The sequence below is a fragment of the Vulpes vulpes genome, chromosome 5, assembly GCF_048418805.1.
Source record: "Vulpes vulpes isolate BD-2025 chromosome 5, VulVul3, whole genome shotgun sequence".
Lineage (NCBI taxonomy): Eukaryota > Metazoa > Chordata > Mammalia > Carnivora > Canidae > Vulpes > Vulpes vulpes.
Genome location: NC_132784.1, coordinates 102,854,442 through 102,875,146, shown reverse-complemented (window position 1 = coordinate 102,875,146; position 20,705 = coordinate 102,854,442). Strand labels below are relative to the sequence as shown.

General features: G+C 34.9%; 1 protein-coding gene across 1 annotated transcript in view; it reads left to right on the top strand.

The window, feature by feature from the left end:
• USH2A (usherin) overlaps positions 1-20,705 on the top strand; it is a 684,230-nt gene that overhangs the window by 155,800 nt on the left and 507,725 nt on the right. Inside the window, exons 15-18 of the mRNA XM_025991680.2 lie at positions 2,065-2,228; positions 13,176-13,334; positions 18,886-19,380; positions 20,390-20,659. Of these exons, the coding sequence (XP_025847465.2) occupies positions 2,065-2,228; positions 13,176-13,334; positions 18,886-19,380; positions 20,390-20,659 (1,088 nt within the window). The remainder of the gene's footprint in view (positions 1-2,064; positions 2,229-13,175; positions 13,335-18,885; positions 19,381-20,389; positions 20,660-20,705) is intronic.

Genomic DNA, 20,705 nt, shown 5'->3' with positions numbered 1-20,705 from the left:
TATATTTCATTTAGGAGGTGCTCTTGAGAAGGAATAACTTATAAAATGACATCAAAGTTGTAGCTTATTTGCTAAGGAGTCTTGGAAATGTTTAAAATTTATATTTGAGTGGCTGAGAAATTTATAGGAATTATTTTACTTAGGCCTTAATTACAGAATCATCCCTAGTCCTTTGAATTAGAAACAAACTGTAATATTCTGAAAAGTCTCCTATGAACTTCATTCAGGTAAAATTCTCTGTCACTGAAGTCTAACAATTATAACAAGTCAGATAAGTTAGATAGAACAACAGCTGGAATAAGAGACTATAAAATCAGGAATAGTAACATTTAATTACTCAAAATATTGCATGCTTTCCTAAGAAGCGATTTATTTATTCCATTTGGATTCAGAACTTAATATCCCATGGATATTGACGGAGCTGACTTGAAGTTAAGCATGTGGCAGCTAGCTGGAAGAAAATAGAACTATATCAAGGAAAGGAATTATGTTATACACTGGAAACTATTACTCTAAATGTACTGTATGTAAAATAAGTGTGATTGTCTCATGAGTGAATGGTAATAAAAACTGAAATACTCAAGAGACACTTATTCATGAGTAGTGTAGTGATATATATGTGCCTTGGGAGAAGCTTGCCTCTTATTGTTTACGCTTACCAATATTACATTAAAAGCCTACAAACAATATACTCTAAGTAATGGCATATAATGAAATTAAGAGCAAATCAAATATTTTGTTGCTTCTATAATTCCATTTTAATTTCAATGCATAATTTTCTTCAGCTCTGATGCTTAAGTAGCCTAAATAAAACATCTATTTGAAATGGAGTTCTGAGGCATGTCTATTCATAAAGGACTTAATATACTTGTTTGTAGGGGGAAAATGTCCTTTTATCGTGACATAAAAAAGGGCAAACTACAGTACGGTGGTTTTCAAGAGAAACTGTACTTTATTTATTCCCAAGGTGATATTAGTCCATAAAACAAATTTGCAGCTTATTTAGCAGTCCGTAGCTTTTATCGGCCTTTTTAAGGGTGTTGAATGATTACCCGAGAGATCATGCTGTAGAAGTTGCAGGGGGATAAAGAAACTCCATCCAACATCTTTATTAGAGAATAGAGGTGAATCCATTTAATGTTGTTTTCAATGTACCGCATGGAACGTTCCTGTTTACAAGTGAGTTGTCTTTTTCCATGTGCTGTTTTTGCCTCTCTGATACTTCATGGTGCCAAGATTGCTTATCCTGATCAATGACATTGGCATACACTAAGAATCTGAATAGTTTACCCAGAGGAAGCAGATTTGTCCTGGCAGGCAAAATTCCACAACAGTGATTTTTTTTGTTTTTTACAAGCAACTTTAGATCCAAGAAATTTAAGTTGGAATGAAGTTATCTCATTATATTTATATCATTAACATCTTTTCATAAATCAGGATAATGCTCTATTCTACAACCATTCTGGATAAATGAGTTTAGTGCATAAAACAGAAAATGAAATATAACCTATATTAAGGGCATCGACAGTACTGGAACATGTCTTCTTCAAACTCTTTTCTTAGTAATATTTAGTCTTTACAAAACTAAATATAGAATTTTGAGATTTTTATGGAGACCCATGGTTATCACACACAGTGTTCTTCAAAACTTGATAGGTACTTGGAAAGATGATTTATGGGTACATAATCTAGATTTTTAGCTGTCAGAAAAATTGCTTTTTTTAAAAAAAAATCTACAATATTCTTAATTGAACAACTGGCATTCAAAATAATCCATAAGATGTATCGTGGCATGAAAAAAGCAATATAACACTTTCTTGTGCTATTAATTAGCTTACAAAGGGAAGGCTGCATAGAGATTTTATCATGAGCAACATTTTGTTCAAGATTGTTTTTCTGTCTTGTTTGATGTTGTGTTTGTTTATTTGTTTAGCTCAAGTATTCTTTCGATATATTGGCTAAAACAGATCATCTTATTTCACAGTTATTGATAGCTCTAATTTATACTATGAATTATTAATCAAAACATTATTCTCTTTGATGGTTTATTTGTCTTGTTTTTAGATGTCAGCCTTGCAATTGTCATCTCTCAGGAGCCTTGAATGAAACCTGTCACTTGGTCACGGGCCAGTGTTTCTGTAAACAATTTGTCACTGGCTCCAAGTGTGATACTTGTGTTCCCAGGGCAAGCCATTTGGATGTGAACAATCCACTGGGCTGCAGCAAAAGTAAGTCAACTCTGGCCCTGTACTGGTAGATGAAGCATCATGCAGGGAAAAGTGTCTTGTTACTTTCTTTCTGCATTGAGAACCCATTATATATATAATGAAATCTGCGTTCTTTTTCCTTAGTTACATTATTAAAATGGTCAATTATATTAGTAGTGGACAATTTAAGGCATTTTGTCTGACTAGATCACTAATGTAGTGACCAGAGTCCGGGTTTTCCCCAGACATTGGGCTTTCCAGTGATGCAGGACTTTCAGTACAAAAAACACTACTGGTTAAGACAAAATGATCGGTCACCCCACCAAATAAGGATGTTCACAGCCAATTTTCTATAATACATGTGAGATTTATTCTTATTTCTTATAAGTTATGTCCTTCTACCCGCCCACCCCCCAAATTTTATGGGTACTATGCTATTATCAATTGCTTATTGATTTTATAGCAACTATCACAATTTATCACAGCAAATAACTCCTATATTTGATATTTCTTCTTTTATAAGTTGTATTAGTTATTTAAACATTCACAGTTCCATTTTTAACTCCAGAGAAACTAAAGGTTACATCTTAGTATCTTTTGACTTTTCCACACCATTCTCCATTGCCTTGACTTGACTTCTCAAGGTCAACTGCAGTCCGACAGTTTCATAGCATATTGATTATTTATACTTACTCTAAGATCGTATATCCTTACCTTTTCCAGAATTTTTAAGAAATTCCTGCTGAGAACATGTGGTAAGGAGCCCTCTACGACATATTGTACAATGCATGTTCTCCTTGAGGTGTCCGGGGACTATCATGAGTCACAATGCTAGGGAATGCCTTAAGTCAGGACGAATCATCATAAACAAGCATGCTTGGAACTATGTTATCTACATTTGAGGGAGAGAGAAATAAGTAAGAAAACAACCAGGTTCCACAGCAACTGTACTGGATTTTGAGGCGGTTGAAGGCAGAGTGTAGCTAATGATTAACAAGACATATTCAGATTTTGTACCGTGTAGTTTATCTTCAGTATCCTATGTTTTATTTTGTCTCTCTGGATGTTAGTATAAGTCAAAGAGCATTTATGTTTCTTTGGAAAAGGACTATCATAATTGCCTTTCTGTGTAACTATAGTCTAAACATAAATCTGGATTTCAGTGAGTATTTAATTAATATTTGTTATTCATTGATTAACTATAGAATTGAGTGACTTCTGTGCAACAGGAATTCCAACATATAGCTTTGGATGTCAGTTGTAGATCATCATTTTGTGAGAATCTTACATAGAATATACTGAATCTTAGTGATTTCTGATTGGTTCTGCCACGAATTTTGTGTAAAAATATTAACATCTGCTCCACTTTTTTTCTAACTATTCTTACACCTAAGACACAGTCTAGGAACTCTACCTCAGGCAAAACTGGACAGATAGGTTCATTGACTACCTGGCCTACATTTCTTAGTGGTAGTAGACATTTAGTTTTATGTTACATCTTTCTTTCCCTGGGCTAAGCCTTCTTGTCCTTCCAAATGCTTCCAATTTTAAATAGTTAAAAAACATGTATATTCATAATTGTTCTTCCATACACACACACACACACACACACACACACACACACACACACACATTTAAATCTCCTTTTTAAAATTGTGATCTTTGGTGTTATATACATTTGTTCAACTACTTGCGGTGGTTGTTGCTGCTGCTGTGTTGGGTATGTGTTTCACAAAATTTGTAAAACACTGTGCAAAATTGGAAGCTCAGTAATAACAGAGGTAGTTCATTAAAAAAAAAAATTAGACAAGATTCCTGACTTTGAAGAAGCTTGAAACATAGTCAGCAGAAGTGATGGATACACTTACAGTAGAAGGGAGTGAATAGGGGGCATAGGAAATGCTGGCTGTCGCAGGAGTTTGAAGAGAGCCTGCTTTCCTTGCTGTTCCACCTTGAATTTTACATGGTACTTGCCTTTTATCCTAGCAACAGCCGGAACAACCAGCTTCACAAAGATATGATGTTATTGAAAGGAATGTAGTGCTATCTATTGTTGAAACTGTGAACTACCTCGGGCTGGTATTTTCCTCTGTGTCCAACAGATGTCAAGCATGTGTTTTCCTTGAACATTAGAATGTTTCATGGTGTGCTTCTATACAGTTTGGGAACCACAGGATTATAACTATATCTTTTCCACTTCCTTAGAGGCCACTGGCAATAGGTTATCAACATCATCTGTAATTCCACCCCCCCCTTTTTTATGGATGGGGACTTGAGTTGGGATCTGAGCATATAATTTCCAGAGTGCTGGAGAATTGAATTCAGATAAAGTAGTTAGACCCTCTCTCATAATCTGCTTCCTTATTTCGTGATTCACTTCTTTCCTATCAGTATTTGTTTCATGCTTTCAAAACGATAGTCATTCTTCTTGAGAGAGGTAATACAAAATAGGTATTAATTGTGCTTTCTGTATGCTTTACTAGTGAATGGAGTGGAATTTCATTTGCCCTAAAATTCTAACCATGAACTTAACTAATATATATATGTATATATATATATATACATTTCACATATATATATGATTATGGTGTTTCACATATATTATATATATGATTCATGTAGTATATATATGTTTCACATATATGTGAAAACACATATAATATATATGTGTATATATATTATACATATATAATATATATGTGTATATATATTAAACATATATAATTCATAGCTCATTTGTGTTTTAGTCTTCTTGGCACTACTCACATCTATGTTTATCTTTGGTTATTTATCCATCTTTTTATCACTCATATTTTTTCTTTATCCTTACTTATCAGAGAGGCTTTTGTAGCTGATCCCTTTTAAAAAATATTTTTACTGTGGTAATATGTATATGGCATAAGATTTACCATATTAGCCATTTTTAAATGCACAGTTCTTATATGTAAATGCAGAGTTTAATATATATTAAATATATCCCTAATGCTGTGCAACTGTCACTACCATGCATCTCCATAACTCCTTACTTCTTGTGAAATGGAAGCTGTATACCCATTAAACAGTAATTATCTCCCATTTGCCCCAGCCCCATGTAACCACAATTTTACTCTCTGTCTCTATGATTTTGAATAATCTAACAACCTCATGAAATCATAAAATATTTGCCTCTTTGCAGGTGGCTTATTTCACCTAGCATATGTCCTAAAGGGTCATCCATTGTGTAGCTTATTTTAGAATTCCCTTCCTTGTAAGGCTGAATAATAATCCATTGTATGCATGTACCACATTTTGCTTATCCATTAATCTGTCGGTGGACACTGGGGTTGCTTTCATATTTCGGCTTATGTGAGTAATACCGCTATGAATATGCGTGTACAGCCATTTCTTCAAGACTCTGCTTTCAATGACTCTGTTTTCAGTTCTGTTGGGCATATAATCAGAAGTGGAATTGCTGGATCATATGGTAATTCTATTTTTAATTTTGTTGAGGAACTGCCATACTATTTTCCACAGCAGCTTTACTATTTTAAATTCCCACTGACAGTGCACAAGGGCTCAAATTTCTCCACATCCTTGCCAACATTATTTTTTATTTATATATAGTAGCCATCTAATGTGTATGAGATGCTGTCTCATTATAGTTTTGATATGCATTTTCCTAATGATTAGTGATATTGAGCATCTTTTCATGGTTATTGGCTATTTGTATATCTTCTTTAGAGAACGTCTATTCAAGTTATTTGCCTGTTTTTAATTGGGTTATTTGTCTTTACTACTGAGTTATAATTGTTCCTTATATATTCTAGGTGCATGTCCTTTATTAGATATATGATTTGCGAATGTCTTTTTCCACTCTGCAGGTTTTCTTGTCACTTTCTTGATAGTGTCATTTAAAGCATATATGATTTAAAATTTGATAAATTTGGAATGTCGGGCGGGTCAGTGGTTGAGCATCTGCCTTTGGCTCAGGTTGTGATCCCGGCGTCCTAGGATCGAGTCCCACATCGGGCTCCCCACAGGGAGCCTGCTTCTCCCTCTGCCTATGCCTCTGCCTCTCTCTCTCTCTCTCTCTCTCTCTCATGAATAAATAAATAAAACCTTTAAAAAATAAATAAAGTTTGATAAATTTAAGTTTGTCTATTTTTTGGTATTGTTTATACATTTAGTGTCATATCTAAGAAACTATTGCCAAATCCAAGGTTATGGAGATTTTTTTCCCTATGTTTTCTTATAAGAGTCTTACAGTTTGAACTTTTAGATTTAGGTCTTTGGTCCATTTTGAATTAATTTTTATATATGCTATAAGTTAAGTTTCAAGTTTCATTCATTTCAAATGTGGCTTACAAATTGTTCTAACACCATTTATTGAAAGGACTATTTTTCCCTTGGTTCTTGCAAACCTTGTTGAAAATCAGTTTACTATATTCTGTTGACTTTTTAATCCATACTTTTGTGTTATTTTATTACCAATTGCTCTATGAATTAGAATATGCATCTTTGTTTTTCACAGTCTACTTCAGGTTGGTACTGACTTAATTCTGGCAAAATATGACAGGTAAACTCTTTATTTAGCTCTCTTTCCTTCCCAATCTTTGAGTTATGATACCATGTAAATGTGTGTATATGTGTGTGCATGTGTGTATGTGTGTGTATATGTATGTGTATGTAGTAAACCCTACATTGCAATAACATAAATCTTTTAACAGTAATAAGGTTTTTAAAAATGATTTGAGAGAAGAAACAGAATAGGAATATGTACATACATACACAGAGTCTTTTTTTAAATATTGTATTTATTTGTTCATGAGAGACACAGAAAGAGAGAGAGGCAGAGACACAGGCAGGGGGAGAAGCAGGCTCCATGCAGGGAGCCCGATGTAGGACTAGATCCCAGAACTCCAGGATCACGCCCTGAGCCAAAGGCAAATGCTCAACCGCTGAGTTACCCACGCGTCCCCATACACAGAGTCTTTAATGATTACCCACATATTTATCCTTTCTGGTGTTCTTCTTACCTTCACATGATTCAATTTATTTCTCTGTGTCATTTCCTTTTAGCCTGATGGACTTCTTTAGAATTTCTTGCAGGGCTAGTCTGCCAGCAATGTATTCTCCCCCTATTTCTAAAAAAATTATTTGCAAGTTCGTTCGTTCGTTCGTTCCTTCCTTCCTTCCTTCCTTTTGATGAATACATTTTCTGGATAAAACTCTTGATAACAAAGCCTTTTAGGACTTTGAATATGTCATTCTACTACCGTATGGCCTCCGTTTCTGCCAGCCTTTAATTATATTTTTCTTCAACTATGAATAGATTTTTCTCTTACTCTTTTAAAAGTTTTGTTTTTGCCTTTCAGCAGTTTGACTATGATTTGTTTGGTATGAATCTCTTGGTATCCTGCTTGGATTCAATGTACTAGTTGGAAATGTAGATAAATGTTTTCTATCAAATTTGAGAAGTTTGAGCCAATATTTCTTCAAATATTTTCTGCCACTTTCTCTATCTTCTGATTTTGGAGATCCCATGACACATGTTTCAATGCATGGTGCACCTGATATTGTCTCAGACCCGATATTGTCTCATAGGTGTCTGAGGATGTGATTATTTTTGTTCTATATTTTTCCTTTCTGTGTATTGGCTAAATCATTGCTGTATCATTATATTCTACCTATTGCTTTTTTTTTTCCTTACAGAGCATGTGTGTGAGCAGGGGAGGGGCAAGGGAGGAAGAGTGAGAGAGACAGAGAGTCTTAAGCAGGCTCCATGCCCAGCACAGAGCCTGATGCAGGGCTTGACCTCACCACTCTGAGACCATGACCTGGGCTGAAATCAAGAGTTGGACACTGAACTGAATGAGACACCCAGAAGCCCCTCTACTTCTTGCTTTATCTTCAAGTTCACTGATCCTTTCTCCTTTCCTTTCAAATCTGTCATTGAGGCCTTTTTAAGGGAAATTTCCATTTCAGTAACTATTTTTGTTTAGCTTGGAATTTAATGTTTTTATATATTCTATTTCTGTATTAAAGTTCCTTTTTTACTGTATCTTCATCAGATTTTTCTTTAATTCTTAGAACATATTTATAATAGCTGCATTGAAGTAGTTTTTTATGTACCCAATATTGGGGATCATTCAGAGTCTGTTTCTCTCGACTGCTATTTTTATGAGTATAGTTCAGTTTCTTTGAGTGTGTTATAAGTTTATGTTGAAAACACTTAAGTTGTTAGATATTTTTTAGTAATTTGCATAGACTTAAATGGTGGAAAATTTTCTCCACTACTGTGTACAGCTGTTGACATCTAATCAGTTTTTTTTTTTTAATTTTAATTTTTATTTACAGCCTGACTTCTTAGGAGTCATTGCTGTGTCTGAATCGGCCAAAGATTTGGGCAGTATTTGTGCTCACATACTTTCAGACCATACAGCTTCTGCCGATCAATACATGTATGGTGTGGAGGATGTTTTTAGAGTTACAACTAGTTCTCCGTTCTTTGGCATTCATTTTTCCCTGGCTCTCATGTTTTCCTCACATACTTTGTTACTTTTATAGCCAGCTAGGAATCTATGGAGAGCTTATCTCAGGCCTCCCATGCCTCTCTTATACCCAGGATCTCCTGGCTTACTATCTGGTAAATTCACCACTTAACCTAACTAGGAGCACATTCTCAGGCTAGAAAACCTGTGAGTCTTCTCTCTTCTTCCCAATTGACTGTGCCACTCTTAGACAGCAGAGCTATGAATTTCTTCTGCCAACTCCAAATCAAGTAAGTGCCCTGTGGCACCAAAGCTACTGCTTATGGTCAGCCCTACTGTTAAAACTAACACACCTGACTTGGAACTGGTACTATGGGAATAAACCTTGACCTAAAGGTCACACACTCTTACTGTTACTACTCAAAGCCCCACCAGTTTTTCAAGAGTAGGTAAATGTTATCAACTTTTTATTTGCCTATGTTTGATTTAGAGCTTCCAGAACAGTTATTTTGATTATTTCATTCAGTTTTATATCACTAAACTCTTGATATTGCCACAATTAGAAGCACTCCTATTTCCTTTTACTTTTAAAATGTTTTGTATAACTTTCTAGATATTTTAAATTTCATCCATAAAAGATATTTTTAAGTTGTTCTCAATAACTGTCTTCTACTTGTTTCATATTAATAGTGCTTAGACCTGGATTCATGGCCATATCTTCCATTGTAGTTAAGGTATTGCCATGTCATCAAATTTCTGGTTGAAATGATGTGGGCAGAAGTGATGTGTAGGAGTCCTGAGTTGTGTTCTCATGGGCATGGGGCATGCCCTCCGTCTCTCCTTTTACCTTTCCTGTTGAATTGGATATTGGATATCCATCTGGGACCATGCACACAAGGATAACCCCCAAAGGACGGCAAGACAAAAATACAAAGGAAATCTAAACACCTGTCTTCATAGTCACAGTGTTCTGAACCTTTCATTAAAAAGGGATACACACATTCATTTTATACTCAAAATAACCCTGAGAGTTAGACATTATTCTCCCCTTACTATAGATGAGGAAAGATTCAGAGAGTTCAACCAAAATTTGACTACAATCAAACAATTACCAAAGTGCTGAAGCTGGGATTAAAACTCACAGGTCCCAAACAAATCAATGTAGTTACAATATGGTATTATCCTTCCATACAAGAGAGTCTGGCATACGCAATGACCTTACTTGGCAATTTTGATGAATGAATATATGACTATTTTCTCAGAATTCACCTTTCAGCACATAAAAGGATGAGTTTAAGCTATCCCATGGCCAGAATTTCATAATATTTATTCTTTGAGTGGTATTGAACCATCTAAGCCTTCTCCTTTCAGGGTCATACAGGCACTATATATTTACACTGCAAAGTTGAACACGATTGTGATTAGAGATGATCATAACAAGTAATCAGCTTTAAACATTTGAAAGAGCCTATTTGTGTATTTGTGTCTGTGAATGTTGCCAAGGAAATTCTCAAGTATTGCAAATCATTTTCTCTACCCTTTGATATGGGATGGAAACATGTATCTTTCTTTCAACCATCCCAAAAGTATTTTGCTGTCTTAGAAAATAGTCTGAAGGACAGTTTTGATTGCTTTAACTCTGAAATCTGTTGTGTTCCTGATAGCATGCAGAGTTTTAGATGTTGTCACTAATATTCACGAAAAAATATTCAATTGCCATAGATTACAAGGCTCTTTCAAAGTGCTATAAATGAGACGGTTTATGAGTCTTTGTGGTTCCACCAAGAACAACAGGATATGGAGCCCTAAATTAAAAATCACTGGCAGATCAAATGCACTGTCAGTGTTCAACCAATGCAAATGACCATGTCGCATATGGTGAATTGCTGAATTCAAAAATATGAGGTCCTCTTTGGAAATGATTCTCTTTTTCCTGTGTCACTTTGAGATTGGTACTATTCTTGTCCTATGTCTAACTAGGCATATGGGCAGTTAGAGTTTTAATAGAACCATGCAAATTCCAAAGAAGGAAAAAAGATAAAGAGGAAGAGTGAGAGCATATCTTGTTTGAATATTTTTTCTCTAAAAATATGACATCAATATCATCTCCCTTAGGATAAGAGACATTGTCTTTAGGAAGCCTGTGCATAATATATGGAATTTTGTATATTTCAAATTCAGTGCTCTTGAAATACTTTCTTAAAATGTTATTATTGGATTATATCATGTCTTTAAAGTGGAGTGTATCCATCATGAATACTGATGAATTAGTAAAAGCTCTTAGTTGAAAATCTTTGCTTGGTCTGCAGGATAACTTCACTTTACTACTTTATACTTCCCCCACTCTGTTCCCCAAGATTTGGTATGGTCTGCATCAGCAGACCCCCTTGCCCTCTGACTCTTGGTTGGCTTCAGCTACTAGTGGGAGCCTGGCCAGTCATCTGGAGGGCTGGCAGAAAGGGAAGTTGGAATATTTAATCCTCAGGTTCTTGTAGTGTAGGAGCAGTCTTGAACTGGTCTTGAGCTGGCTGTATCCTGCCATGAGTAGTCATAGCTCCTGTCAAATGATGCTCTTCCTACAGTCCTTTCTGTGCCTGAGTGCTATGCCTCTTTAAGCTAGGAATAGTGTATTAAAAAAAAAAAGCTAACATAGTGGGCCTGATCACTTATCTGTAGAAATATCTGCTTACAAAGTTAGCCTTTGGCTGGCATCTGGGAACTTGGACTATGTGAGGATTCTCACCATCCCCAGAAGAGGTAAGAGTGGCTCACTGTCTCTTAAAATTTGTCCAACCAAATGGTTTATCCTTAGCCCTGCTTTCCTTCTGGGAATCTAGAATTCTAGATTTGGGAATCTAGAATTATGCATACAGACAGAGGCTGTCTATGTAAATACCCCCAATATAAATCCTGGGCACTGAGTTTCTAATGGGTTTCCCTGGTTGGCAACATTTTACATCTTTTCATAAACCACTACCAGGGGAATTAGGGATATCCTGTGTGACTGGAACCTTGTGGTTGGTTTCCCCTGGACTTACCCATGTACCTTTCCCTCTGTTGATTGTACTCTGTTCATTTGCTATAATAAATCTTATCCATAAGTAGGACTATAGGATGAATCCTGCAATCCTCACTGAGAACCATTGAACCTGGGGTGGTCTTGAGGACCTCTAAAATAAATAGTAAAGGAGCTCTACTGTTATACCCCAGAGTACTGCTCCATTTCTTTTGGTTTTCTTACACTCTCTGCCTACCCTTTTGAAAATAGTTTCTTTATGAAGCTCTTTATTACATTACTTAATTTAAATGTATTTTTCTCTCTTCTCCTGAAATCCTATCACCCAGTGACTGAAAATACAAAATACATTATAAAAATATTGATAATTATTTGATTGATTCATCTCTATACATGATTTTTTTTGAAATTTCTTAACAGGAAGATTAATGGTTTTTAAAGTAAGGTAACACAGAAACCTTTGATATCTTATTTAATGAAAAATTCTGATTAGGATGTGCTTCTTTAAACGGATGGAGGATTATGCATTTTGTTAAGCCAGAAGGTAATAAATAAGCTGGTGGCTAATTGTCCTTAAAAAATAGTTAGACATTATTTTCTCCTTTACCTTTATATGTTCAGGGGGGAGGGCATAATGAAGGAAAAGAGGGAGACCGAGGAAAATATGCGGTGATAAGAGATAATGTTTTCATAGTGTATACTTACATAAAATATCACTAAAATAGTCAGATGAATGCTCTTATGTGCCTCATAGAAGAAATTATATTACTTCTAACAATCATTGCACCTCTAACAGGTATGGGCATATCCACATAGTATTACGTTCAAATTATTTTTTTGCTAATATTTAGACTATTTAATATCCATGACATCCGTGGGCATTTGTATCATCAACTATTATTCTTTCTTTTTTGCTGTGCTCTGTGAAGCAAGACAAGGCAATGTGCTTAAAAATCCAAAAATTATACTACTTAAATTTCAAGTTTCAACATAACTTATTTATGTTAACTTTTAAATTAGTTAAGTAAAAAATAAGTGTTATATATTCTTGGATACTTTCTCAAAAAAAAAAAAGAAGGAAAAGAAGGAGAAATGGAAGGGAAAGAGGAGAGGGAAGAGGAAGAAGAAGAGGAAGAAGAAGAGGAAGGAGAAGAACGAGGGAGAGGAGGAGGAGGAGGAGGAGAAGGAGAAGGAGAAGAAGAAGAAGAAGTGCTTAATGCAAACTTTTGTGGTCCACTCCCCAACCATGTTTAGGACAGCTGCATTGACCTACAAAATTGTTTTATGCGTATAGACAAAAAGCTTTGTTTTAGAGAACTCATGATGTGTACTTTCTGTTTATTAATGTCCTGGTAAACCACATGTCTTCTTGATAAAGTAATCCTGAATCAGAAAGACCTCTTTCCTGGCTATCTTACTTCAGTGTACCTGTGTGCTTATTGATTGCCTTTGCTAATAAATGCTCTCTCCATTATAATTTAGCTCCGTCCCAACAACCTCCACCTAGAGGACAAGTTCAAAGTTCTTCTGCTATCAATCTCTCCTGGAGTCCACCTGATTCTCCAAATGCCCATTGGCTTACTTATGGTTTATTCAGGGATAGTTCTGAAATCTACACAACTGAAGATCAATACCCATACAGTAAGTTTAAAGGTTTGGTGATAGAAAGATATAATATTCTGAGAATTGATATATTAGTTAATTTCTGTGACACTGAGGATAAATGTTATGGTTTCCTGTGCCTAGTGGAGAGTGTTTCAAGCAGAAAAAGAATTATGAGTCTCAGGAGCAATCTCCTCTTTTTCAAAATAATGAAATAAAAATGGGAAGCTTCTTGTTTGATAAGCCCTAATGCTTATCAAATTCTCAAAGATAAAAAAAAAAAATTACCCTATCCAGCTTTGATGAGGATGTGGAGGAGTTAGAGTTTGCATAAACTCCTGGAATATCTGTGTATGTTCATTGGCACTTTTCATGCGGGAAGTTGTTAAAATGTATGAAAAACCATATCCTTTTGTGTATCATTTGACTCAGCAAATTTCCTTTAAGATACTTATCTTAAATGAACAGTCATACATGGACACAAAATATGTTCAGGCCTAAACTATTTGTAATGGGAAAATATAGCAAATATTCAGATATCCAAAATCTTTCAATAAATTGTGATAGATGGCATTATGGGATCTTTATACATTGGAAGTAAATAGTAGGATATAATTACCTATAAACTGATATCTTAGTTTACAGTTGATGAATGGAAAGTGTCCATGACACATTGTGTAATGTAATAAAAAGTATTACAAATAATCTGAGTTATATTTTAATTCAAAAATATGTAGAAATATTGGAAGACTTACAACAAGCTTATCTATAGTTTTCTCTGGGCATAACAATTACAGAAGGTTTATTCAATATTTCTATTATATGGATTCAGCTTTTAAATTTCTTAGGTTAAAAATGGACTTTTAAAAAAGTGGATTCAGAGTACTAGCCTTCGTGCAAACAATGTAATTTTATGCATACATGGCCATTTCCACAGAAATATAACATGAATTTAAATTGAAAGATAAATTATGTAAAAAAAACCATGAAGACTATCTTTGCATCTGTAACTTTTATGAATATTTTAAAGGAGCTTATAGAAATCAAACTATAGGGGTCCATTGTCTTTAAGAAAAATATCTTAGTAGATGTTTTACATAGTTTCCCTAAAGTCAAAACGAAGCAATAGAAATGTTTACATCCTTTCAGCTCTGTCTTCTCTGATATTTTCCTCTAGTCATGTTTGGCTATAAGCTAGTTTAAGAAAATAGTTTGAAAAACATTGGAGTAGTGATTCTAATTCAAGTTTCCATTTTGTTCTCTTTGTTTAATGCCCAATTTTCCAAATTCCAGTTTAACTTACTTAATTAGTTAGAAGAAAAGTGTGTAAGGTTCCATAGAGGGACTGAAGTTCTGTAATCTTCCTCAAAATGGTTAGGAAGATGCCTTGTTTTAACATAGCGATTGGCTTTAAAACTTTTGCGTAGCACACACTTCTATTTTGTATATGTATAGTAGGTTAGACTTTTGCACCTAATCCTGCCTGACATGCACCTACATTATTATGTCCACTTTCTGTTAACTCTAAATGTTTCCCCAGTATTACAGCTCTTCTTTGAAGTTAATGGCAACTCTAAACTTCATGATGCAGATTGCAAAGGGAAATGAACATCTGTCTACATCTGCCATGTTGGCAAAGTATCCTAAAAACCTGCTACTAGAATGTTTATTTTCTTCCAAATATCAGCATGATCCAGGTGTCCTGAAACTTAAACTTTTGTGATAGGGGAAGAGAGAGTTATAAAAATATTGGAAGTGATTTTGAAGATGACAGTGCCACTGGTTGGATTATTTCTGAAATTGTGAATTAGAGTCACCCTACTTTTCCATACAGCTTAATTCAATAATAAAATTAAACTTCAATTATACCCTTCAATTCCAGTGGCATGTTTTCCATAGTAACATATTGTGATCTATTTTATAGACCATTACATGAGAATACAACACTCTGGCTCTTATTCATGATTGCACTAATATAGAATCCAAATAACAGTTTCTTACATAATAAATGTGTATTCATTCACTAATCAGACATTTATATAATCCTATTAAACGAGGTATTATTTCCTAAAACCTTATTTTTCATTAAAAAAATGCCACTTCTGGCATTTCTTGACAATCACTATAATTAATGATGTGAAAATTATCTGCATGATGGCATTTGAACAGTAAGAACAATTGGCTAACGCTGTCAGAACTTTGTATCATTCTAATAATACCCTCATGTTTATTACTCTATTTCCAGTGTGTGGATAGCATGTGTAATATGAAAAGGAAACAGTACTTATATTCAGTCGGATGAACACAAATCTTTGGGTTAAATAAAGGCATTTGGAATTATAGGTGGAGAATCATTGAACTTTTCAAAGAAAATTAATAGTGTTGTCTTCCGAGAAAGTTTGATCATTTGGTTGAGACCATTATAGAATTCCTTGTTAGAATAAAAACTTTTCCTAGCTTGCCTGATGCACTATGGGAATCTCCAGGACAGTGGTTTCCAACCCAAGATCATGACACACTGGTGTGTTATCATCTTTAAAGGTCGCAAAGTATTTGTTACTAGTAATAGCACACTAATAAGGGTGGAATAATTTTAAAGTTTTTAAAACTAAGCAAAATTTACATCCTCACAAGCTTGTGCGTAACCAGCTATCAAAAATAGAGAAATGTATAGAGGTCAAGTAAGCGCATTGGGAATTGTACATAATTAGCACCTAATATTATCTCCCCTGGAGCTCCAATCTGGTTTGCTCATAGGTATTTTCCATGTGCTAGGTATGAAGAGAACAGCTATCATAGGAAATAGCGCTCATTTGATAGTATTGCAGTTATTGGGAGTGGCCAATAAATCATGTTATATTTTCCTACTTGAGTTTGGAACTAAAAGAAAACTATACATATGAGTCAGTAAGATGGAAATGAAGAATAAAAGTCATCTTCATTACTGATAAAAGTCAGATTGGAGAATAGACCCTCTCTCCTGTCCAAAGACAGATTAGAAGAGAGAAAAAAATCAATGGGCTGATCTGAGTGTGCTCTGTTTCCTCCCCCACCTCCTTCTCCCCAAATTCACAGTTAAATCATTTCTCATTTGGGAAGTCATGAGTAGAGGATTAGTCATTACATGTTTACTCTAAAAAAAATCCTTTCACAGAGAAACTAGAGGATAAATACCTGTACACCTGACCATTGCTTACATAGCCTAAAGACAGTTTAGAGTTTTAGATAGTGATACATCATAGTGAACCTTGAGATTTCATGTTTACCTTTAATATCATTCTCATTTGTTACTCCATACTAAAACCAGTGTAGTAGTCACTTGAATAATTGATAGAATTAAACTCCTTAGCATCTTCTATCAATATATGACAGGCAAATTTTTCCAGTGGAGGATACCACTTTTTCTGAAGAGGCATAGTAAATTTTATGCATCAGCTTCACTGACTGATTTAACAAATATTTATTGAGATTGTACTCTGCAACAAATACAATGGTGAGTAAGGAGGACATGGTCCCAGCTTCCTAGTATGTTAAATCTAGTTTGAAGGAAAGACTGAGGAGGGTACTTGACGGGATGAGCACTGGGTATTATACTCTATGTTGGCAAATTGAACTTCAATAAAAAATACATGTATAAAAAATAAAATAAAATGTGAGATGATTATTTACTAACATACATGTGATATATATATATACTAATATATATGATATACACATATATAGTATTATATATATGTAATGGGAGATTATGTCTAGGTTTCTTTCTTTTACATCCAGGAAAACCTGAAATCTCACAATAGTCTCCCACTCCTCATTTAAGCATGCTCAGTGCATTAAGAAAAAAAAAAAAAAAACACACACACAACTGAATACCAACATTCCTCTGCCCTAAACCCATTTTAATTTTGGATCACAGGAAAGGTAAGGAATATGAATCTGGATTTTCCCAGATTACTTAGGTTCTCAGAAGGTAACAGTTGACTTTATAACAGAAAATTTCACTAAGAGATAAGAATTAGATATCAATGGGAATACATTTTTGTTATTCGATAAGTTTGATACGCATACTTGGAAAAAATTAATCAGTACCAGAAGACCTGGGTGGCTCAGTGGATTAAGAGTCTGTCTTCAGCTAAGGTTGTGATCCCAGGGTCCTGGGATCAAGTCCCATGTCAGGCTCCCTGCTCAGTGGGGAGTCTGCTTCTCTTTCTCTGCCTCTGCCCCCATCCTCTGCCTCCAGCTCATGCTCTCTCTCTCAAATAAATAAATAAAATCTTAAAAAAGAAATTAATCAGTGCATATGGTTATTATTATTAGCATCCCCAAAGAGGAATCTCATGCTGTGTTTGTGCAATAATTTGTCTAAGTTAATTTGTTGTTGGTATAAATCTTTTTCTTACAAAAGTGTCATATCTCGTTAAGAAGGGTTAAAAGAATTTTTTTAAGCATCTTTTTTAAGCATCACAATTGTTGCATTCTAGTATGATGACTAACTTCACTTTGGAAAATTTCCGGAGTATTGTACACTCCAGTTTATTTTTCATAATAATATTCAAGTATATGCACTATTACAGTCTGTATTTTTACTCATGTTGCTACAAGGCCTTCATCACTATATTTTCAAATAATTATGTGATACTAGAATTCTATTAATGTATCATGTTAATATTAAAAATTATGACCTATTAAATTCCACTTTAATTTACTTCAACATTTCCTATTATAAATAACACGTCCATACTTTTATATGCTTTGGGAGGAAACCTTTCCCAAGAATTGGATTTGGAAAAGGTCCCAAGACCTTTCCAAGAATTGGTCTCGTAAAATATGTTTTAATGTATGCTTGCCATACACCATTAGTTTATTGCATCTTGGTTGCAAACCTACTCTTTGTTGCCTACTCTGTGACAGTGGAGCTGGAGCCTGTAAACATTTCCCCTTGACTAGCTGGCATGTTGTGAGTGCCACAGTCTTGCAGTGAACTTCCTTTCCCCTTAGAGAATGGGAAGTTCCAGGCACATGCCTAATCATGCCCATTCCCTATCTTTTTAATCTTTTGAAAAACTCAGACTTCTCTTGTATCAGTTCTCCATTGATGCTGACAAATGTCTCCAAAGTTTAGCAGCTTAAAACAACAATATACATTTATGATTTCACAGTTTCTGTGGTTCAGAAATTCAGGAAAGGTTGCAGTCAAGATATCGGCCTGGTGACAAACATGGCCTGCAATTTGCCAACCCTTCGTTTTGTGAAATGTCGTTTAACAAGTTAACAGGTTATATAGAAGAAACAGCTATTTTTATTGCAGAAATTTCTCTTCTATTTTCTATAAGAAAGACACTATATTATAGAAAGAACAAGAGTTTAAACAGCCTTCTAAATAGTCTTCATTACAAGAGGCACTTTTCTTATGCAATAAAAGTAGTCAGTATTTGCTTTATTTCGGTTTTAGATACATGAACCATACTCTCATTCAAAAGAGCAGATTGTATACTTTCTGTGATTAAGTTATATAAATAGGAAATTAGAAATGATTCCTTGCCAATTTGTGAAATGTAACTATTTTCTCCTTTCTTTCTTTTAATTTCAGGTATTCAGTACTTCTCGGATGCTGACCTGTCACCGTATACTTCATATTCCTATTACATCGAGACTGCCAGTGTGCATGGTTCAACAAGGAGTGCAGCTGTCACTTACAAGACGAAACCAGGGGTCCCAGAAGGAAACCTGAACTTGAGTTATATCATTCCTATTAGCTCAGACTCTGTGACACTTGCTTGGAATTCACCTTCAAATTGTTCTGGTCCTATAGAAAAATATATTTTGTCCTGTGTTCCTTTTGATGGTGGCCAGCCATGTGTTCCTTATGAAGGTCATGAGACTTCTGCTACCATCTGGAATCTGGCTCCATTTACTAAGTACCATTTTTCTGTACAGGCATGTACGAGTGGGGGCTGTTTACACAGCTCACCCCTTACAGTGATGACAGCCCAGGCACCTCCCCGAAGGCTGGGTCCACCTGAGGTGCGGATGATCAGTTCCACAGAACTTCGTGTAGAATGGTCTCCCCCACTGGAGCCAAATGGTAGGAATTCCAGGCTTAGAGTTCTCTTTCTGAGGCCAAATATGTATGAGAATCTAGGCATTTGGAATTTTGCAATAAGCATCTGGCAATTGCATTCATCTCTGTAACTATAGTATATAATAATTGAGAATTTCTAAAGATATCAGCTACTATTTGTACTGGTTAGTAAAACAAGTGTATGTCTTTAATCTAATAACAAATTCCATTCATTTAAATTGCTCCTTAAAAGGCTAATATTATCTTTGCTCTTAATGACATCTGTCACAACACAAACGATGTTTCTAATTTGAAACTCACTTATAAAATGCATTATATTTGACTGTGTCACAAGTTAGGGCACCCATAAGGAGTAAATTTTCTCTTTTAAGCAAGAAAAGGGTATAAAATAATACAAAAAATATGTATATAGGCTAGCTGGCTCCATTAAGTTAATTTTTTGTCTTCATACAATTGAACCCTTGGTTATATAGGCCAGACAGAAATTCATAGATTTTTAGTAATTAATATCATGTACGTACGATGGCAAAACCTTTTTATCAGACTTTTAAGTTACTTGAGAAAACTAGGTAGAAATCAAGTTTAATGCTCCAGTATTTATGTAAACAGGGCTTGTGTTAAGTAGATAATAAAATTAAAATCTGCAAATTTGAAAGTATGTAAGTTAGAGGTGCAATAATCAAATCCTCCTCCCAAAAGCAATTCTCGGTAGAAATTATGATCATTCATTCTGAAAGGGATTGAATTTACCTGGAATAGGTTATAGGTATTTTTCACTTATGGTTTGTCTTTCCCATGAATATGCTTGTCCACAGTATTTCATACACTCATCTGTCTGTCAATTTGTTGTCTTTTATAAAAGTCTCATCATCTAGATTACTAAGAAATGGACAGGTAATCCAGTCAGAAAAATAATGCAAAACTGTCACCTTTACCTAGCCTAACCCCACCCCACCCCCAAAATTGTCTGTGTGATGGGTCATCTTGGGTCCTGTTTTATTTACTTTTCTAGGAATAATTATAAGATATGAACTGTACATGAAAAGACTGAGATCTGATGGAGAAACCACCTCAGCAGAAAGTCGAGTCTTTCAGAGCAGTGGCTGGCTCAGTCCTCACCCATTTGTAGAATCAGCCAATGAAAATGCATTGAAACCTCCTCAAACAGCCACAACCATCACTGCCTTGGAGCCATACACTGAGTATGCGTTTCAAGTCTTAGCTGTGAACATGGCTGGCAGTGTGCCTTCTACCTGGACTTCGGAAAGAACAGGAGAATCAGGTGAAGAAAAATGCTTTGAACTCTACTTTTAAGACTCCCAAGTGAA